General features: G+C 49.0%; 1 protein-coding gene across 7 annotated transcripts in view; it reads right to left on the bottom strand.

Moving 5' to 3' along the window:
- Arhgef7 (Rho guanine nucleotide exchange factor 7) overlaps positions 1-23111 on the bottom strand; it is a 131054-nt gene that overhangs the window by 71042 nt on the left and 36901 nt on the right. For 6 of the 7 annotated variants that reach the window (XM_045146204.1, XM_045146205.1, XM_045146206.1 and 3 more), the window contains one exon: positions 160-244. In XM_045146204.1, coding sequence (XP_045002139.1) covers positions 160-244 — 85 coding nt within the window. Of the gene's footprint in view, positions 1-159; positions 245-2791; positions 2823-23111 lie in introns of those variants that run through there. The other variant, XM_045146207.1, reaches the window with a different exon arrangement.

The following is a 23111-nucleotide window of genomic DNA, read 5'->3' on the forward strand; positions in this document are numbered from 1 at the left end:
GGATCACAGAACAGCAGCAAAGGTACTGATAATCAATGCAATGCTGGCTCATGCACTGCATTTGCTTCTAATGTGGTATTGCTCATCTGCTAACAGAAAACCTAAGATTTTAGCCCTTTAGTCTTCCCACCCCCTCAAATTTAACAAAAAAAGTCTTACCTGCTGTTACTTTATTTAGAGTCACTAGGGAACTGAGGACCTTGTTAAAGTTCTGCCCCTGATACAAATCATTTGCGTCAAACGTCTGAAAGGAAAAATCAAACAGGCAAAATTAGTATTAGGACTGAGTAGCATGTTGAGTGCAGGATAAACCAGGTTTTCCTGGCAGCATGAGGGTGCACATGGTCAGGATGCTGGATGTGAAATGCCCAAGAGGCCAGTGGGAAAGGAGTCAGTCAGAATTCCCCTGTGGGACATTCCTCACAGGGACAGTCTAAGCCCTTGGAGGAGGCCCAGCTACCTACCCACCAGGGTAGAGCCTTGCTTCCTCCTCCACCAAGGGCAGGTCTAAGCCATGGAGTCACTAGGCTCTGTGCACTCAGTGAAGGCTCGTGGGTGGCTGGTAATCTTCTCTCCTTAGAGACCACAGGACAAGGCACACTACAGATGTTCACTCCCAGTACCAAAAGGCAGGAAAAATGCTAAGTCCAAAGGCCACAGTAGCACAAGGAAAATGCAGACACACAGCAGATGCCAGGGCAATGTGAAGGAAGACAAGCCAGATCTCAGAAGAGGCAAGTGAAGATGGCCCAGGCAGAGCTCTGCGGGAACGAGACTCTGCACCCAGAGCAGTGAGTCAGTCACACACACCTGAAGCCAGGACACACACAAGCTAGCCTGGATGTAAGATGGCATGTGCAAGTACATGTTACATGGACCTAAAACTGGAAACAATTAACATGTAAGAGATGGTGTGGACAGAAACAGGAGCCTGTGGGCAGGGAAGAATGGGCAAGTGTGTATGCGCAGATGTTATAGGCATGCACCCACATGAGCAGAGATAGGCTGAAGTACCCAGCACTTTCCAAATACTCTCTAAAGACTGCATGTCACTTGTGAGCACTAAATAACCTCACACAGAAAATAATTCTGGTTCAGTGGAGGGGGATACAGAGCAAGGGAAAGGTTCGGTGGTAGCAGGGGGTGATGATCATGTTATTGACTGTATGTAAATTGTCAATAAAAAGAAAAAAAAAGCAATTTTGATAATCGACTAATCTTATCCTAAAAGAATAAAGTCTCAGAGGCATAACAGGAAGAACTTCTTACTGGAATGTGTATCACGTTAACATGTTTTCTCCCCTTAAGGCAAACAAGACCGACCCGATGAGCACCGTGGCCGCACTCCCTCCTTCCTCTTCCTCCTCCAGCCCCTCTCTCTCTCTCAGATCATGCCAGGAACTCCCTCCTCTCCTGCTTCCTGCCTCCCCACCCACCTCCTTCCTGTCTGAGTTACTCATCTTACTTCCTGAAAGAACCCGGTCTGGACAGCCTTGCTGGGCCCTCAGCAAGCCCTCCGGAACATCTCCCACAAGAATAACTACATGGGCAGTATTGGTGCTCAAGTGTGCACACCACCCTGGAGGTGCAGAATCTACAGATGGCCACAGGTCCAATGCCCAGCCAGCATGAGCTAGGAGATTGCTGAGGACCCATGGGCAACCCTCCTTGGAAGCCAAATGCCACTGTGAGTGAAGTTCCTACCAAGAAACACAGAAAAACAATTCCAAATATGACTGCATGTCTCGATCCTACAAGTCACCCCCAGATAATAGGCTTTTGCCTTTTTTTTTTTAATTTATGGCTAAAAAGACACAAGGTCCATTAATTTAAACATATATAATAAAAAATAAGAAGACAAGAAATTAGAATATTTTCCTCAAGAGGTCAAGTCACCAAGAGAGTCCAGGAGGGACGGAAAGCACAGCTTGCTCACGACGAAGACACAAAGCAGCCATACTGCCGCGCGGTGTGAGGACCTCAGTTGGGATCTTCACACCCACATAAAAATCAGGCAGGGCCCGGCGTGGTGGCACACACCTTTCATCCCATCACTCAGGAGGCAGAGGCAGGAGGATCGCGTGAGTTCAAGGCCACCATGAGACAGAGAGAATTCCAGGTCAGCCTGGGCTAGAGCAAGACCCTACCTCAAGAAAGGGGAAGAAAAAAAAGACAGACATGGTGTGGTTCCCACTAGAGTCCCAAAAGTGGGGAAGAGGCAGCAACAGGAGAACCCCTGGGATTGCTGCTTAACTGATCTAGTGAGTCAGTGAACTACAGGTTCAATAAGAGACACTGCTTCAAAACCTACAGTGGAGAGAGACTGAGGAAAGCACCCAGTGTCAAACTCTGCCCGCTATGTGCACACACACATATGAACACCACACACTTGAAAAAAAGCCAAGATGTGAAGGTACACCCACTTCTGATTCCAGGAGGCCAGGCTTTCTGTAAAGACCCTTCCTAGCAGTCCTCTGCACAGCTGTGTAGTAAGGAGTCTAATCCCTGGCCTAGCGCTGAAGAAGAAGCCAGCTCAAGCAGGAGCTCTACCCAGGCCAGGCTCGCTAGTTCCATTCTGCAGGGGTGACTAAGAACTGAGCTGCGGCTCCTTAACGTATGAAAGCACCAGCCTTGCGAGGCCTTGGTCTCCTTACAGATAAAACATGCCGCTTCCTCAACTCCAAAATGCTGACGTGAATAGCATGAAGCACTCTAACTCTATGGTCTAATTCTGAGCCTGAAACTTCAAGACCTATATTCTGTAAGAAACAAACATAAAATGTCCACTAACCTTCATTGTGGCGAAGCAGCAAGTCACAAAACCCAGAACAGGATGTGAAAAGTGGCAAGTTTCCTGTTATTCCAAGACTATATCTCTCTCATGCTCGCTCGGATCAAGGGAGCATCTGACTGGCTGAAGCTGCCCACCAATGGGCTTCACCATGACCTCAGAACTCAGCACATCCACCTTCCTCCACAGGAAGTTGGAAGCTGAACACTGAGATGAGACAAGTGTGCCTCTCACAGCATGTCCTAAGCAGTGACGGTCTGAGGTGCTTCTCTATAGAAACACAGTACACTATTTCCTCAAATAGGAGTACAGTTGACAAAAATAAAAACAGAGAAGTCCTAGTGCAGTCAGTCCTAGTGCAGCAAATCAGAAGAATCACTAGAACTTGCACAGAAATGCCTCTGCAAGAAATCATGTATGGAAACTACTAAACTGTGCTGAGACAGACAGTGTATCCCTTCCCCAAGCCCAGTGAAGAGTAGTCGACTGCACACTATCCCCCCTGAAGAGCAGGAGTGGGCTCTAAGGAACCAAGAACCCCACTCCACTGCTCCGGCCCTCAGTGGTATCTGGGGCCGGGACTATCATCACAAGATATATACACATAGATCTCCTGATTTGTGGCTTACTTTCAACAGAAGCAATACTGAACAATAAAATTTTTAAAATTCCAAAGCAAACAGAAATGAGGGGAGGAGAGCACCAGGGTATTTAAAGTAGCAAGCATTTTCTGGCAAGTTCTATTGTTTCTTGCTGGTGAAGTTAGGTGAGACTATGGGGGGGAGGGGCAGAATAGCAGGTCATAGAAGGGAAGGACAGGTCCTACAAGCAGGACAATGCATAAGGCTAAGACCCCAGGAAGGTCAAGGCTGCCAGCAACCTGTTCCATCCTGACAGGCAGCTTAGGCTGCCAGCCTCACAGAGTTAAGGAGCCCACACGGGCCATGTGTGTGACAGGAGGCAGCACTTGCTAATGCCTCACACTTCAAAAAGGACCCTGCACCTTAATTCAAAGGCTTTTATCAAGACTGATCCACAGACAACTACATTCTGCTGAGGAAAGCTATGTTTTCTAAGGTAGAAAGCACACTGCCCACTGCCCTTCACACCTACCAGCTAGAGTAGAATCCCAGCCCCACCTAAACCCATATTTAACAGGGTATGAAATCTGCACTGTCACAAAATCACACAGCCCTGACCTGGCACTAGACCCTCTCAAACAGGCACAGCACACCCCTGAACAAACTCCTGGCAAGTGGGAAAAATGGGAGTCACCAGTGACTCCAGTGTGGAGGGTCCCATTCCTCTCCCTCACGTGAAAGGGGTGTGTCTATATGAGGTCACAACCTCTAAACAATACTTCCATCTCCAAGCCCACGGGAATCTCTACACAGCTTTCCAGAGTCTCAGACTCGCCATCCCTGCAAAGACTAACACCTGAGGCCACATGCAGGGCACCTGCTAGCATAAACTCGACAGAGCTATCATCTACCAACCACCACCATGTGTGCAACGAAGGCTATGGCTTTCTCTACTCACCTCACCGAAAGGAAAACAGTACGTCAGACCACGGTGCTAAACTATTCTAAGGGCAAAAAACAAAGTTAACTGAAATGTCCCCAGAAGGGGATATTTTAAAAGGAAGATACAAGCACAGGCAAGACAGAATCACTCAAATATGCAACCTCCTTAATCAGATCCAAGCCAAGAATTCCTCCCTCTTTCTGACCAACCAAGGCAGCTTTCATCCTCTCAAGTGCCAGCAGGGAACACAAGCTCAAGAACACTCCCGGGAAGGTGCTTCTCCTCCTCAGGACTCTCAACCAGGCCCTGCTCCACCATTTCTGTGTGCAGCAAACCTGGAAATCACCTAATACCAAGTGAGCTAACATTATAAATAAAGCACCCCTTTATCTCAACAGAACCAGAGACGGCACAAGATGCCAGGCGGCCTGCCTTGAGCAGGTTCATCTGTCACTTAGGCTGGCCCAGAGCAGCTTCCCAAGACACTACCCAAGAGCAAACAACAGAGACTGAAAATGAATGGGACACTAGGGTGGGGACCTGACTTTCAAGGACCACATAAAAAGCTGTGCCCAGGGGCATGTGCCTGTAAGTCCAGTGCTAGAGAGGTGGAGACAGGTGAATCCCTGGAGCTCACTAGCCAGCAAGTGTTCCTGGGGACACTATGGGAAGACAGAATGGTTGACTTCAAAACAGCCTATCCTTCAAAATCACTCCAACTGCAAAACTCTAGGAATCATCTGACATGGCAAGTTCATGAAAATGACAGCCCACATCTGGCAAAGAGGGACCACAGTCAAGAGAGCAGCAGAGAAAAGGAGAGGGACAACAGTAGGAGAGTTCAGGAGCTGGCAGGACAGGAAGAAAAGGGGACACGAGTGCTGAGGCACGACTCTACCTGGATCCAGAGGGGTATGCTGGCTGCCGGGCAGAAAGACACTGCTGTTGACATGCCAGACCTAGCAGAGCACCAGAGGTGCCTCAGAACCCTTCCCACCAGACACGCAGACTCAAAGGCCAGAGGTACTGAGCCCTGCCACTCGATGTCCTTAAGGACTGAGTGCTCCCCACACTCCGGCAGCGAGGTGGACCCTGGCCCGGAGGAGCTAGGTCACAGGCGGCCTGATGCGCACAGAACTTGACCAGCCGTCCAAGGGAGGACACACCCATGTAGACAGGAGGCACAGTCCCGCTGCAGGAAGAGCTGCTATGCGCCTCCCCTGTCCTGAGCTACTCCTCCCTGCCATCCGGCCTCCAGACTGAGCCGGCACCTCCTACCCCCACAGAAAGTGCTGCCAGCTACAGTCTCAAGACAGGGTAACACTGATCTTCAAAGACTCTGCAATCAGGCCCAGGCTCCACCCCCACCCTTCTGCCGTCCTTCTAAAAGTACTGTACTTTCACATATTCTTGTCTAATGGCTATTCATAACAGCCGAATATGACGTACTGTTTAGTTCTTGTAGGACTATGGAGTTCACCTAGTCTACAGTGTCTGCCTAGAAGGCACAGTGTACCACTGACTTAGCAATGCCACACCAAAAGAAGAGTGCTTCAAAGACAGGACTTCAGAACGATGGTCCAACCGAGAACTGTCATACTCAGGACACAAATGCAGTGGCCACAGAGCTGCTTGTCCGAGCCACCCTCCCTGGAGAAGTCAACATCCTACAGGCAGGCCTGACACCTGGTTGGCTATGGCCAATCATACAAGAAGCATCAGGAGCCTCTGCTTTTTCAAATTAGAATAGCAAAACCCAAAATGGAGCTGCTCTGTCAACCTGGACCCTGGAATTTAAAAAAGGGGCTTGAGCCGGGCGTGGTGGCGCACGCCTTTAATCCCAGCACTCGGGAGGCAGAGGTAGGAGGATCTCCGTGAGTTCAAGGCCACCCTGAGACTACAGAGTTAATTCCAGGTCAGCCTGGGCCAGAGTGAGACCCTACCTCGAAAAACCAAAAAATAAAAAAAATTAAAAAAAAAGGGGGCTTGGGGCTGGGGTGATGGCTCAACAGGTAAGAGCACGTGCTGCCCAAGCCGGAGGCTGCCGGTTCAGTCTCCAACACCCACCATGTGAGAAGAAGAGCCAGGCTGGAATGCCTAGAACCCCGGTGCTAGCGGGGCACAGGAGCACTGGGGCTCCTTGGTCAGCCCATCTAACTGAAAAACTGTGAAGCACCAGGTTCAGTGTGAACCTCTGTCTCAGGGAAGTAAGGTAGAAGAGGATGGCTTCCTCTGGCCTCTGCATGCACGCACATACGTGCCCCCCCCACACACACACACATACACAGAGGCTTGGAATAGAGTGGCACCCAGGTACAACCAACACAGAACTGGCCTGAGGAGTTTGTGGTCAGGCCGGCAATGTGGAACCTGTTTATTCTCGGTCATCTACCAAGGCAGTCAACATCAGCCTGAGGAATAAGGAGACGACGCTCATCTCCAAAACCAAGAGCCACCTTTCAGAAAAGGCAGTCACCTCAGGACCGCCCCTCTTGGCAGGCTAAGGGAGACAGAAAAGGCTCTGCCACTCAACTACAACTATTCTCAGCAAGCACTTGTCACTCCCTGGCAAACAGGGTTTCCTCTTCCTTTCAAAATCCAAAGCCCAGTGATTATATAACTGCTGCGGGCTACTTCAAGGCGGCCTCAAAAAAGAGGAAAAGACGACACTCAAATATATGGATGCAAGTCGGCCCTGAAAGAACACGCTCCTTCCTGTAGGACCCACTGTGCCCAACAGCAAGGAGAAGAGGGCAGAGCAGCCAGGCCCTCTCCCGCTCGCTCCACAGCGAGCGCCGTCTCTATCTTACCTGGCCTCTGGACATTGGATCAGTCCCACTTTTCCACAGCTTACTCAACTCCATGGCTTGAACACAGACATGTAATGCTCAGTCTGTCAGTGGACAGGAGCAGCCTGACTGCATGCACATGGCTCGCGGTTTCTCCAGGCAGCAGCTGGAGCTGCAGGCACTCAAATGCCCCAAGGCCTCGATGGCTGGAGATGTGCTTTTTTTAAAAAATAAAAAAAAAAAAAAAAAGCCCCACAAGGGTGTTGGCAGGAGGCCTCGGTTCCAGGTCCTCTCTGCAGGGTGAGGTTCCCAAGGTATAGATAAAAGGAAAGCTAGTGCTTATGACTTGAGCCATGGCTCAGAAGAACTGAGCGCCACGCCACATTCTATTAGGAGGCAGCAGTCACCCATGTGGGGAGGACAATGCCTTAAGACCACTAGAAAGGGAGCCAAGTCAGTGGCCAGTGGTACAGAGCAAGGACAGCGTGCAAGGAGCCAGTGATCATGTCCACAGTGTATAGCAAACTTAGAAACAACGTATTTAAGAGCGCCAAGATTCAACACAAGCACTAACACACACACACGCACACGCACGCACACACATGCACACATGATGTCAGAAATTCACTTGCTTCTTTACACACTCTGTCCAACACTCTTACCAACAAGCACAGCAGCCTGGCCACACAAATTCAGACATCTCCAACCACAAGAACTGATGTGACCCATTTTGCAATACTGACCTAAAACCAAAATCGGATTTATACCTAAATGAGGTCCCTGACTGGCTACACCCAGAAAGAAAACACCCGGGAAGGTGGCAAAGAAAAAAATCTCTCCTCCTCACGTGCCTCCACTTCAACAGCATGGAGAATGCCCTGCAGGGAGAGACTGACCCAAGACATCCTCACCTTCCCCACGCTTTAATATCAGCCCAGTTCCCCAATTAGTTTATGAGGAAGCTATACTGCATGTGTGTGTAGGAGCATGCGCGCACGGGCATGTACACACACACAAAATTATTACTTTTAACACTTTTCTGGAGTGTGGCTGGCAAACTTTAAAAATATAATCTTGTCCTATCACACTGTCAAATGGAAGTTGTGATTTTGGCACAAGAATGACTAAAATTGGATCTTGCATAAGTAGTGCTATTTCAGCTAAATGCAAATGGCCCACACCGTCGGCCATGCATGAAAAGTAGAAATCTGGCACTGATTTGTCTACTTGGCTTCTGTGGACCTTGAACTTAACTCTACCTACTCCTGTTTCCCAGGGAAATTTTCTTTCATGACAGGTTCTGTCAATTACAGCACTTCCACCTAGCATGCCCCTCAACAACGGATTTCCATTTAAAATAAAAAGCAAATCTTGAGCCGGGTGTGGTGGCACGCCTTTCATCCCAACACTCGAGAGAGGCAGAAGTAGGAGGATCGCAGTAAGTTCAAGGCCATCCTGAGACTACATAATGAATTCCAAGTCAACCTGAGCTAGCGTGAGACCCTACCTCAAAAAAAAAGCAAATCTTATTCAATTGGGTGGGTGCCATTGTACCAACAACACACAAACAAGGGGCACATATTCATAAAGAAATAACCTAATTTTGGGAAAAGACCTGGAAAAAGCACAAAACTAGGAAATACCAGTGCTGGTGACCCACCCTTCCCCAGCACAGGAGCAACCTTCGGAACTGGTTGAGGAACAGCAGCGGCAGCACCCAGCAAGCTCAGAGAGGAAACTGGTCCACTTGCTGAGAACCACCGTGTTCCATGCAGAGCAGCAAGCCTTGGCCTCCAAGAAGCACAGACTGTGCGCCACTTTTACCTACACGTAGAAAACAAGCATGAGAGTCAAGACTGAAACCAGATCCGCATCACCTGCACTCTGCCCAGGACAGCCCTACTGTAGAGCTGCAGGCACCAGGGAATGGTAGAGACACAACAACCCGTGGCCTCTTCCTTCACAGGCTAGTTGTTCCCATCTCAAAAGCACTGCCTACTTGTCATCAGAACCTGAAAATGGATTTAAAAAACAAAGGGAAGACCTGATTAAAAGCACCACACCTGTTGAACTAACTATACGGGAAGTGGCAACAGTTATAATGGCAGTAAGAACACTGTTGAACACTGAAACTCTGAGCAAGCAGAGACAAAGCCCAGGTTTGATGAAGCTTTTCAAGATGGTAGAGTGTAAGCACCCGTACTTCCCATTCCTCCCACAGCACCACTGAAGTGAGAAGTGAAAGGCTTTCAACATGTCCTGGTGGTAGCAGGACAGGGGCTGTGGGCCTCAGTGTAGAGGTTTCAGGAGACTAGAGGACAAGCAGAAGACTGTGAACCACCCAGCAGAGCTCAGAACAGCCTTGTGAGGTCACCTAGGGCCAGGAAAGGATGTGCACCAGCACCTTGACTCTGCTCTAAGAGGGGTGTCTCCATTTAACGTGAGGCGCTTCTAGACTCAGAGGACAGGAACAGCGGGAAGAACAGTAACCCCCTGACTAAGTGGCACTTGTTTCCCAGGCTGTACAGCAGCCTGCCTGTCTGGTCTGGAACATAGCGTGAGAAACTCCATCTCTTGGCTCTGCACCTAGATAGCCCTCCAGAGCCCTCCATCAGGTTCTCCCACCTGCTGCTTGCCTGCCACATAGCCACGGTGAAGCCCCTTGGTCAGTCACCCTCCCACCCCACAAGTACACAGGCATGTCAGCTCCTGTCACGAGGAAGAAGACCTTTACTCACATACAGGAGAGCCACACGGCGCGTGTGTTGAGACAACAGAAAAGAGCAAACCAGCAAGATGGCGAGACATGACCACGCAACGCAACCCTCCAGCGAGCGCAGCAAATAGCCCTGAGCCTCACACAAAACAGCCCCAGCTGCCTAAGAGCCCGACCCAAACCACCACAACAGAAGGGGTTCTGCTGTTTTCCTCTTCAGTTCCCCAGGACTGGATGCCAAAAAGCCAGCAAACCAGAAACACCAGGGGGCACAGATGAAAACGGCTCCACCAAAGACTACCCACCCTAGGCACCAGAAGACAGTGTCACATGTGCCAAGGACAAAGAAAGGGGTCATCCAGGACAGCAGAAGCCACCATGCCTTCAACTGAGCACTGAAGAAGGAAAATGCCACCGTGCTCCTACAGCAAAGATCAAGAGGGAAGCCTGGACATCCACCCTCACCCTGCAGTGATCTCCCCTCCAGGCCCAATGTGAGTCAGTCCTTAACTCTTCCCAGAAGGGTAAGAAATACAGGGTTTGGGCCTAGCAAGGTGGCACACACCTGCCACCCCAGCTACTCTGAAAACTGAGGCAAGAGGGTCACACGTTTGAGGCCAGCTTAGGCTATATAGCAAGATTCTATCTCATAAATAAAGACTGGAGCCAGGCGTGGTGATGCACACCTTTAATCCCGTCACTCGAGAGACAGAGGTAGGAAGATCACTTAGTTCTAGGCCAGCCTGAGTCTACATAGAGAATTCCAGATCAGCCTGGGCTAGAGCGAGACCCTACCTTGTAAAAAGAAAACAAAAATTCAAGACTGGAAATGTAGCTCAGTGGCAACTTGCCTAACATATATACGGCACTGGGGTCAAACCCAAGTACTGAACGACCCCCACCAAAAAAAAAAAAACAGAAATACACTATGTTCTCCCTCTCTCCTACAGATGTAACCGAGAGAGACAGTGGTGGGAAAAGGACTTCACAGATACAGCTCCACGGGTCTGACCACCAGACATCGCAATGGCAAATGACTTCATGAACGGTGCTGGGAATTCACTTGCACCAGGTGACATGCAAAGTTAGATAGCAGAGACCTCCAAGGGAAGCCTGTGAGGTCAGCAAAACTGAAGAGCAAGTGTCACCAGACTGGGGCTGGAGGGTGACACCAAGAAAACATCTCACAGAACCAAATTACGTGCCCATTTCAGAAGAAGTGAGCTATAACCAAATGTTCTCACTGACAATGCTTTTCTTTTTAAAAAGGCAGGCAGGTGCCAATGCTGTATAAGCTGTCGGCAGTCCTTTGCTGCCCTCCTCTGCTTGGATTCTAGTGCCAGTCTATGCACACTGTGCAGACTCCCCACCAAGCTTGCCAGTTCAAGCACAGGGACAGGCAGTGAGGGCAGAAAACAGTGAACAGCAGCCAGCAAGTGGCCTTCCTCTCACTGACTTCCCACTGGCCTGTGTTCAGTCTGCATGGTATACCTGAGCCCTACTGCTGGACACAGCTTCTTTTAAGAAATGATTTCAGGGCTGGAGAGATGGCTAAGCAGTTAAGCGCTTGCCTGTGAAGCCTAAGGACCCCAGTTCGAGGCTCAATTCTCCAGGACCCTCGATAGCCAGATGCATAAGGGGGCGCACATGTCTGGAGTTAATTTGCAGTGGCTGGATGCCCTGGTGCGCCCATTCTCCCTCTCTCTGTCTCTTTCTCTCGGTCGCTGTCAAATGAATAAATAAAAAATAAAAATAAAGAAAAAAGAAATAATTTCAAAAATGCCTGGATAGGGGTCGGGAAGATGGCTCAGTATTAAAGGAGCTTGCCTGCAAAGCCTGAAGGCACAGGTTCAAGTCTCAAGTCACCCATATAAACTGGACCCAAAAGTGATGCGAACATCTGGTGTTACTCTGCAGTGACAAGAGGCCCTGGCATACACATACATACACACCCACATACACAAAGCTTCTTTTAAAACGCCTGGGCACATGTCTAGCTAGGCTGATCATTCTGTTGCAGTCAGCTCCTCATTGCTGGGCTCAACATCCAAGCAGACACAGCTTATAGGAGGAAGGTGATTTACTTCGGGCTTACAGAATCCAGGGGAACGCCATTACTGGCGGAAAATGCTGGCTCCCTGTCATAAATCCAAGCAGAGAGACATCACCAACAGCCAGCACCACAAAACCCCTTCAAGCAAGACCACCAGAGATCAAACTGCTCTCCACACACCTAGTGGGGCTGGACTCAGATCCACCCCCAAACACATCTTAGGGCTAGACTCCAAGTTCCGCCCCTAGTGACATGCCCCACCATCAGGGATCTGCCAGCTAGGGACTAAAGTTGCAAGCTCAATTTTATTAAGCACCTCAGTCTATGTGGGCATACATTTAAAATAACTATCACATTCAAACTACCACACTGTCCATGCCCACTGCACTCCCAATAGCATTAAAGTCCCCCAGAGGTTCTGTCCCCTGCAGTGGGATCCCATCACTGGTAGGCTGAATGGCACTGACACCTCTTTCCTTCTCTGCATCTTTGGGATTAGACTTGCAAATGCCAGTCATCACCGGCACATCTTAGTCACCAGGGCCTGTCCGCCCTCCTCTGCCTCTCTTGCAGTTCTCGGCTCCAGTCTCAGGTAGGCACTAGAAGGCAGTGTCTTATGTGCTGCCCTGGGGTACAGGCTGCCTCCAGCCACACAGGTGCCCTTGTGCTCCATTTGTTCAGCCACCCCATGCTCCTACTGCCAACAGCCTCAGCTACTGATTCTACCTGGGTGACCGTCCTTCCTGACACACACAGTCCAGGCAATCACCCCTCAGGCCAAGGCGCAGAGGACTAGGCACAATCCAGGACCCCCAGTTCCTACTCCTGGCAGTTCACCAAGCCAGGGACATTGCAGCAAGTCCAAAAATTAACTTGAGCCAACAAACTGCCAACCAAGAAACAGGCTGTCCCACACAGGTGTGACCCTTGTGCTGTGTCAAAACCTAGCCAAAGCTCACAGGCCACCAGCAGCATCTTCCCTTTTCCCACCCGTGAGTGTTTCTTCCCCTCACTTAAGTCACACTCACCTGGTGGCCCTTGCTTGCAGCCCTTACATCCCTGCCCCATGTCCCCAAAAGAGATGCCCAGCTCGACAAGGTCAGGAGGCCCTAACATCTTTCACCACTCCTAGCCTCTCAAGGCCTAAAATGAAGCATTCACTCACTTGCCTTTACAAGAAACAAGCTATACAGCAGCCCTTCCCAAAGACCTCAGCCCTGCAGCTGCCAGCACCAAGACTAGAGGGAAGTGTATTTCCCATGCCTGCTCGTGGCTGCCAGGCCACTGTACTCTTCCATGTGCCTGGAGTCAGCATGGCCACGCAAACCACACACGCTCCTCAGCAAGCCCGGGTGTGGTGGGTCAGTTCTAATACCCAAGTGACCAGCACCTGTCCAGGGCTGCACTCTTGCACATTCTGAAACACGGGCATGAGCCTGCCTGGCCCTCAAGCCCAGTCTCTGAAGCAGGAGTAGTCTGCCCGCCGTCCCCCAGGGGAGGTGGGAGAAGCGCCTGAGGCCAGAGGGTCAATGCCACGCCATTTCAGAAGGTCCAACTAGCCTCCCTGACGGGCAAGAGAAAAGGCCCGATACACTCTGGTACAATCTGAGACAGAATAAATATTCTGGGCAAGGTACTTTCTTGAACACAGACTAGGGGCAGATTTCTCATCAAACATGGTCTCAGGACTTGGGTTTGGCTTTACTCAGTCTGTGGGAAACTGTCCTCTGTGTGTTCCCAGGACTGCAGGGCTAGCACCTTCAAGAAAAGAGGGGACCTCCCCTTCTCCCAGCCTGTGGTTTTTCTGGATTTGTTTTCAAATGAAAACAGAAAAGTGGTGACTAAAGGACAATCAACAAAACCTGTTTGACTAGATCAGAGGGTGGCAAGAGCAGGGGCTAGCTCGGTGGTTAGAACACTTGCCTAGCTTGTGGAAGGCTCTGGGTTCCATGCCCACACAGCAAAAGCAAAATGTTTCAGAAACTAGGAAGTAAACAGAGGCAGGAGGATAAAAAGACTGACTGTGGGCGGCTACAGGGTTTTTAGAGTCAGAAAAGGCAGTTTTAGGACACGGGCTCTTCTATACCAGCAAGCGTCACATCATAGCCAATCACCTGTCACATTACATTTTTCACAAGGACTCAGGGAAGCCTTTCCCACCATTTGGCCAACCCTGGTTTAATAGCAAGTTGAAAGCCACCATGTGACTTCACCTGTGCAAGACGACAAGTGCTTCACCCACAGGAAACCTGGTCTTCTGCCAGCTCTGATGCTGACTCAGCCAGCACACACCGTCTCCCAGATGTGCCCAGACCCACTTGGTCAGCTGACCCACTTTGCACAAGCCTCCCAACATAGCTGCAGCACTCACAGCCTAAGGTGACGGCCCCAGCATGGCCTGGAGCCTCCATTCTCACCGTGGGATTGACAGGATCTACTATCATCTAGGAGACAAGTCTCCAGGCCATTTTGGAGGGAGTTCTCGACTGGATTAAGGTGGGAAGACCTACCTCCCTAACAGTGGGCAGCACCATCCCATGAGTTGGGGTCCTGGACTGACTAAGGAGAAAACAGGCTGAGCACCAGCACTCACCATTCCCTACTTCTGAATGTGGGTGCAATGTGACCAATGCCCTCAAGCTTCTGCTGCCATGACAATTCCCCACCATGAACTGCTTAAGCCAAAATAAGCTATTCCTTCCTAAAGACCAGACACTTGGTCACAGCATGGAGAAAAGTAACTACTACACAGCTGGAGGCTTGGGAGGTACAATCCTTCCGACTGCCCCCCACCATACCATGGAGAGCCTGCGCACCTCCACTGAACATCACTGAGCTCAGTTGGGGTCCCTTTCAAGTGGGAACAAAGGACAGTGGTGCAGAATTACACTTGGACTTCTTCACTTGGCACATGGCCCCTTTCCCAGGATTCCCTAAGGCCTTCCACAGAGGGGACAGAGGGAATGTCTCTCCCTGTACAGGATCTGAAAGGCTAGGAACACAGTCCATCTCCCAGTGCCGAGCCACACAGGCAGGAGAAAGAGGTATGTAATTGCACCCTCCATCCCGTTGCTGCCCCCAGGGGACCTTCTCAGTTTCTCTTAACCCAGAGCTGGAGAAATTTACCAAATATGGTCTCTAACTAGATCACTGCAACTCTGAAAGTACACTGGCTAAGTCTCCAGGACTGTAAGTTTCCAGAACCTGGGCACCTTGCACTGAGATCTGTCAAAAGTAAGCCAAGACCAGCTAGCAAATGGCAGGTAGCCATCTACTAACCGTGCCCCTCTCAGACTAATCCTTATTACTTGGGACCCACAGCACTCACTTGCTATTAACGCCAAAGCTCATATAAGCTGTTGGACATAGAGATACAAAGGCTTGAATTGGAGCCAGTTTATATAGCAAGACCCTGGAAGAAATGAATCAAACAGAAATTCTGCAGTGAGAAAGAATAAAAGTGTGTAGGAGATAGGGGAGAGGAGAAATGGAGAAAATGTGAGATAACACAGACAGCACGCAACTAAGCCTCTACCATTTCTCCTGGATGGGGCCCTAAGGCCCCAAGAGGGTACTCCACAGTGTCTAAGAGTTCCCCCAGGCTTGCATGGGACACTTTAAGAGAATTCTGTCCAGTCAACACGTGTCTACTCAGCACCTATTAAGTGGAAAGACCAACCCTCTCTCTGAAGCTGGCAGTCCAGCTGACGAAGGCCCACAGCAACAGCACTGCATGCAAAGAGCCACAAAGCAGAGGCAAGCACCACACATGCAGAAGTAGGAAGCCATCGTTTCTCGGCCTTTTGGCTAAGATCAAGTGCAGAAGCAGAGAGCAGGAACAGGATCTGGGCTGGCTCAGGCAAGGGCTCTGCGGATGGACAGCACAGAGGCTGCCCTGTGCAGGCACAAGGAAACGGCATGTGACCTAACAGGTGACTTCTGTCTATACATGCTGACGCCATCTCTCAGGTTGCTGCACGTATACAAGTAGATGTCTGTGAAGCTACTGCAACGAGCGCAGGGTACTGGTCACACGCTGAAAATGAAGTCAGTTATCACTAGGGGCATTTCACAGTGTGACAGAGAATACAGGAAGACAAGAAGAGAGGTCCCATGCATGGCAAAAGTCCTGCCACCAGTCACCTCCTGGACAGACCCCAACCTGACAGCATTCTTCTCAGTCTAGTGGGGCACATTAAGTCCCACGTAGCCGGCAGGCTGGCAGGACACTGAGTGGGAGGCCAAATGAGCCATCCCACCAAGTGGTAGCACAATATGCAAGGACGGGACAGGACAGGACAGGACAGGAGAGAGCGAGAAGGAAAAGGAGGCATAAGGCACACTGGAAAGATGAGCCCATGAGACTGGGGGTGAAGCGTCCGAAGAGCACTCCAGAGGCGAACCGCAGCCTCGGAAACAAAGGTGGCGTGGCAGCAGCACCAGCACCTCTGCTAGGGGCAGCTGGTTCTCACTCGGCACCAAGCCAAAGGAGGTTAGGAGTAGACTCCAGGAGACAGCGGGACAGGGTGTGGCTCAGAGCATGAGAAAGTCTCTGGACTCCATCCCCAGCACCAACACTGTCCTCGTCCTTGTCCCAGCCTGCAGATGAGGAGCCAGATCCGGAGCCAGCCGTCATGAGAGCCTTGACATGCACAGGGCCTCTGTGCCTGTGCTCATCCACACAGAGGAAGGACAATGCCCTACACGAGGCTGCACTGAGGACCCATGAGACAACTGGGCCAAGCCCCTAACAAAAAGCCCAGAGAGAGACATAAAGGTGCCTGCAGCAGCAGACAGAGAAGCAGGTGATGCAGGCCCACCCAAGAGCCTCTGAGCATGGGGCTCAGTCCTCCCTAGGGGGGCCCTGCACTAGGTACCCTGGTGCCTGGAGGTTCCCCACTGATTTCACATGGAATTTTCTGAGCCAAAAGATCATGTGCAGAGGTCCTCTGGCCCCCAGACCTACCCAGAACTTGTCTACTCCCAGCGTCTCTGCCACCTCCTTCCTCCCCCACCCAGCATCTTCTTCATGACTCCTGTCAGCGGAGGACTCTTCCTAGTGGTTCATATGTTTAGTTTAGCGTGGACCCTGTTTCTAGAGATGCTAACTCAGTACCTGGCCCCCAGTGAGCCCTCAACAAGTAGCTGACAGACTATAAAATCAACTCCCTGGTGGCTATAACCATCTTCCTGCCAATACACGCTCAGCTTCTAGAGGAGCAAATGAGAAACGACAGAAGCCGAAGGTCAACAGCACCAAAAGGGCCCGTTCAGCCACTTTGTACCCACTTACAATCTCATAAAATTCCAAGTAGAAAGAGTCAAAATTTGCACTGCAGGGATGCACCCTCCAAAGGAGGAAAGCTAAGACAACCACAGCACGGTTCCTGGGAGAAAACACACACACACACACACACACACACACACACACACACACACGGCCTGGAAATTACAGTAGACACAAAGCAGCACTTGCTGGGTAAAACCAACCCAGCCCATCACTAGCCCAGCATTTTCTCACCCTCAGGTACAGGTGACAGAAGCTAGCTGAGGTGCAGGCATGTGTTAGAGCCTCAAGTGAGGGGGATCCACAAGAGGATAAGGAGCTATGCCTCTGTCAATTCCAAAATGTCTTTGTGGGCATCAACTGGTGTTAAGAACTTACAAGGGAGTGACTGTCCCATATCCCAAACCCAGCTCCTAATTCTCTTCATGTAAGACAGAGAAAGAAAAGCAATACAACTCTTACTGCTGAAAAATGATTTAACTCATAACTAACAGAAACCTGCCAGGAATGTCTCTGAAGTTCCCCATGTTAGGTTTGTGGGCCTATATGGACAGTTGATGACCTTACACATTAACGAAAAAGATGAGTATTTCAGAAATCAGCCTGCTGCAGTCAGGTTCACATTGCTGGTAGAAATCACCCAACCAAGAGCAGCTTGTGGGGAAAAGAGGTTGATTTTGGCTTACAGGCTCAAGGGGACGCTCCACGATGGCAGGGAAAACAATAGCATGAGAGTGTGCCAGACACTGGCATTGGGGAAACTGACTATAACAGCCATAAGCCTACCCCCAAAAATACACTCCCTCCAGGAGGCATTAATTCCCAAGTCTCCATCAGCTGGGAACCTAGCATTCAGAACACCTAAATCAAACCACCACATTCTGTCCCTAGCCCCCATAAATTGTTAGCCATCCACGATGTAAAATGCAATGCATTCAGTCCACCTTTAAAAGTCCCCATAGTTGTTATCACTTCCAATGATGTTCATACATCCCCATAATCTAAGGTCTTTTAAGATAAGCCCTAAAACCAAAAACTTCCCCCCAAACCCATAATGGCACAGAATAAACATTCACACTGCAAAAGATAGCATTGGGCAAAGCAAAGAAACATTCACCAATATAAGATTTAAAACAACCAGGGCAAACATCAAACTCTGTAGCTTCAAGTCCAATAACTCTAGTCAGTAACAAGTCTCCAAGTCTGATAATTCTAACCAGCAACAAGTCTCTAAAGTTCCAGTTCTGCCCCTCCAACTAGGCTACTCACAGTCCTGGAAAACTTCATCCTGGGCAGGCAGCTTTCCTTAGCAGCCTTCCTGAGGTCCTGACATCTCTACCGGGTCTCCACTGCAATCCACGGTTCATCCTCATGGCTCCATCAGGTCTCTGTGCAGGGATCCTGCAAACCTGCTTCACAATGCCCATGGCCGTTTCCAAAACACAAGACTGTGTTGCAAACTCAATGACCCTTCTCTTTCCTGCATTTCTTATACTCCACAATGCCAGGTAGGGTGCCAATTTGTTAATCCAGGGGGGAATAAAGCAGACTTTGAAGAACAGGACACTGCTTGAGCACACAGGCCCCTTCCAAAGAGTACATTCTTCCTGTTGCCCCAATGCAGGTCTGCTGGCCAATCTCAATGGCTGTAATCTCTCAATTGCAGCTGAATGGGCAACAGTTCACCCAAAGATTTTTCTTTCTATGCCATATCCCTCTGCTCATACCAGTTCATTTCTACGCAAAGCAACCCTGCACAACTTCTCAGGACACAGGCATAACAGCAAGCTTCTCACACAAACTGATAGCCCAGTCCAAGCAAAGCTCTTTCTCACCCCCATAAGACAAACCTCACAGTCCATAGTTCTTTCTGCATTCAGGTCTTTCAACTCTGACCAGAATAGTCCATCAAGCTGTACTTACAGCACTGCAAGGCAGCTCTTAGGCCAACGTTTAAAATCCTTCCACATTCCTCTTGAAAATCCTCTTGAAAATTCCTCTTGAAAAGGCCAAAGCCACAGAGTAAGGTGTCTAGCAGCAATCCCACTCCTTGGTACCACTTTACTGTTGCAGTCAGGTTCACATTGCTCGTAGAAATCACCCAATTAAGAGCAGCTTGTGGGAAAAAGAGGTTGATTTTGGCTTACAGGCTCAAGGGGAAGTGCCATGATGGCAGGGAAAGCGACAGCATGAGCAGTGGGTGGACATCACCCCCTGGCCAACTTCAGGCGGACAACAGGAAAGGAGAGTGTGCCAAACACCGGCATGGGAAAACTGGCTATAACACGCGTAAGCCCGTCTCCAACAATACACTACCTCCAGGAGGTGTTAATTCTCAAATCTCCATCAGCTGGAAACCTGGCATTCAGAACATCTGAGCTTATGGGGGACACCTGAATCAAACCACCACAGAGCCATTTCCTTTCCAAAGTGTCACATTAACTCCCTGTTGTCCACGATGCTGGGCACTGAACTTCGGAATTCTCTCTCAACTTCAGAGGCAGAGAACAAAGGCATCACTGCCCACTGAAAGAAAGCCAATGTGATGAAGAATGGAATTTCAAAGGGGAAAGTGTGGGGTAAGAGGAGGTATTACCATGGGATATGGATATTTTTTACAATTATGGAAAATGTTAATAAAAATTGTGAAAATAAATAAATAAATAAATAAATAAATAAATAAAAGAAAGCTGCCACTCAGCGCTGCATGCACCCACAGGCCTGCGTGTAGCAAGCGCGGGCGGCACAGCACCTACACCCACCCAGCCGGGCACACCCAGCACGCCGCCATGCTGGAAGGAAGCCCTGCAAACGTTCAGCTTTTCAACCTGCGTTTTCTCCTCTGGGAGCGTGTCCTTCATGTCCGCAAGTGTGGGGGGGCCTCGCACTTACCTCAGTTTACCACATAAGCAGGAAGGGGGAACACCGAGCACAACGCACAAAGCCAAGCACAAAGCCAACAGTGCATCCGGGAGGTTTCCAACCCCGTGAGAAAGCGCCCACAGGCATGCGCAACCCAGCAGGGCAGCCCGGGGAAGCGGCTCTCACACGCTGCTACCGGGGAGTCACAGCGACAGAAGAACTCCCCAGAGGCTGTCCAGTCATGGGGACTCTGGAGGTGACGAGTGGTTACTGGCTTGATTGAAACTCTGCACAATGTATTCCTATTAGTAACATGGCAATGAGCCTCATTAAATGCAACCAAGTATTTGTCAACTTAAAAATAAAACACGCAAGCCGGGTGTGGTGGAGCACGCCTTTAATCCCAGCACTTGGAAGGCAGAGGTAGGAGGATCGCCATGAGTTCAAGGCCACCCTGAGACTACATAGTGAATTCCAGCTCAGCCTGAACTAGAACAAAACCTTACCTCAAAAAACCAAGAACAAAATAAGTAAATAAAATAAACTTTTTAAAAAGCATGCATTTTATAAGAGGAAAGTAGCTTGTAAAGTAGACCTTTATGAACACTGTATTTTCTACAGAACTGAGATACACCACCACCAAAAACTAAAAATAAAAATTAAAGAACTAAATAGAAATTTTCCAAGATTGAAGATGGGAAAAGAACGTATTTTTGTTCTGAAAACATGTGGGCCTTGGGGTAACTTCTGCTTTTCCAAAACAATTAAATTTTTTAAAATTAAAAAAAAAATGAAACAAGAGCTGGAGAGATTGCTTAAGTGGCTAAGGCACTTGCCTGCAAAGCCAAATAACCCAGGTTCAATTCCCCAAGACCCATGTAAGCCAGATGCACAAGGTGGTGCCTGCATCTGGAGTGCATTTGCAGCAGCTGGAGGCCCTGAAGCACCCATTCTCTATCTGCCTTTTTCTCTCTCAAATAAATAAATAAATTTTTAATGGAATAAAATTTTAAAAATCTAAAGCCAGAAAGTCATTTAGGTATCATCTGGTGTGCGAAGTAGGTGGGAAGACGAATGACCTTGACCTTAGAACCCCAACCCTTCCAGGTCAGTGTACCTGTGGCAGAATCCCCGGTGTGCTTTGCCAGCAGCCCTCCCCACCCTGGCTTCGTGATCTCTCTTGGCAACCAAACAACTCCATCTGAAGCATCATTTCCTTCCTGGGGCAAGACAGCAGTGGTATAGGGGAGTCCAACTCAATTCTTCAGTCCTGGCTCCAAGCTGACAGCTCCCCTTGTTCACTCTGCCATCTGCCTCCAACGTGGAGAAGGCCAGTGCCATCTGGACAACGGCCTCTTCCAGGAGAACACACAGGCCAAGTATGGACCTCACCTCGTAGATTCCACCTGAACTTGAAAGGAGCCCAAAGATTCAATAAACTTAACTACCTGCATTTGTAATAATACAAAAACCCCACCTTTTCTATCAACTGTCCAAAATGTACAACTAAAAATCAATGTGCTTATAACTGATGAGAACTGTAGATATTTCTCTGGTAAACAAACCAAAACTCATTGCTTTATGACATGGGAACTTTACTGGTAACACCCCTGAAGTAGCTTGTTATCAACATGGGCTTAGCTTAATAATATGCCATTTGAACAGCCAAGTCTTAAACTTTAGGTCCTGAAATAAGATCAGGTACAAAGATGGCAGGGATGGTAAGGACACTCCTACGAAGGCAGTCTCTGTGCTTGCTAGCTGCAGTTCTCCTGCTCCACGCTCTTCAGATGCTTAAACAGATAATGTATCAGGTGAGAAAAGCTTGGTAGCTAATGTACTGTGAACATGTGAATAAGTGTGCATAATCCACCGGGGACCAGAATTAGAACAAAAATTATTCTACATTTCTCTGCTGCTATTTTACCTAAGGAAGTGAAATGTCCTGACATCCTGGCTTGCCTAGATGCATTATGTCTTCTTAAATAAACATGAAACACACCACCACCACCATTATTATTATGGTTGTTTTGAGATACAAAGAAATCAGCTTGCTGTGCCTAGTTGTTCTGTACTTATCCAAAAATAAAAAAATAAAAATAAAAAATAAAATATTTGCCCGGGTGTGGTGGCACACATCTTTAATCCCAGCACTTGGAAGGCAAAGGTAGGAGGATCGCCATGAGTTTGAGGCCACCCTTGGACCACATAGTGCATTCCAGGTCAGCCTGGCCAAGCGTGAAACCCTACCTTGAAATACACACACACACACACACACACACACACACACACACGTATACAAATATAAAAATATATTCAGTCCTGATATAACAAAATACATGGTATAGTTAAGGAAATGGCTGAGTGGGTAACAGTGTTGTCACACAAGCATGACAGCCTTAAAGGGCCTGACATGCCTGGAGTTAGATCCCCCAGCACCTACCCAAAGCAGCTAGGCACAGGTACGTTATACACCTGTAATCCCAGTCTGTGGGAAGCAGAGAATGGACAATCACTGAAGACTATGACCAGCCATGGTGACTGCAGAAAACAACTCACAAAGACTCCATCCCAAGGAAACAAGTAGATAAGTGAGAAATGAAGACACCCAGCCTTCTCCTCCGGCTTCCACATGTGTGCACACAGGGCGTGTGCATCCACACACACATGCATACACAATACTTACCACACTACTACCACTATACACACACACAGGCCAAACAAATCTTTTTAAAAAGTTAATTTAAAAAAAAGACACACACTGCATGCTGGCTAGCAAACAATTCATAAGGAAATTAGCAGGTCAGGGTTGGGGATTTAGCTCAGTGAACGAGCACTTGCCTCGCAAGCGCAAGGCCCTCGGTTCAGTCCTCAGCACCAAAAAAAAAATTTTTTTAATCACTAAAAGGAAATTAATTGTTCACCTAAGTTGTATGAACTGAAGTGTTTTCCAAGACAAAATTAGCCAATTCTTAATACAAGAAAAAAAAATCCAAATGTAAACGTGTTTTCCAATTCAAAACCTTCAGTGCTTCTCAAAGATTAACAGTAAATGCAAACTCTAGGACTCAGCAGTTTAGGTGCTTGGA

The sequence above is a fragment of the Jaculus jaculus genome, chromosome 3, assembly GCF_020740685.1.
Source record: "Jaculus jaculus isolate mJacJac1 chromosome 3, mJacJac1.mat.Y.cur, whole genome shotgun sequence".
Lineage (NCBI taxonomy): Eukaryota > Metazoa > Chordata > Mammalia > Rodentia > Dipodidae > Jaculus > Jaculus jaculus.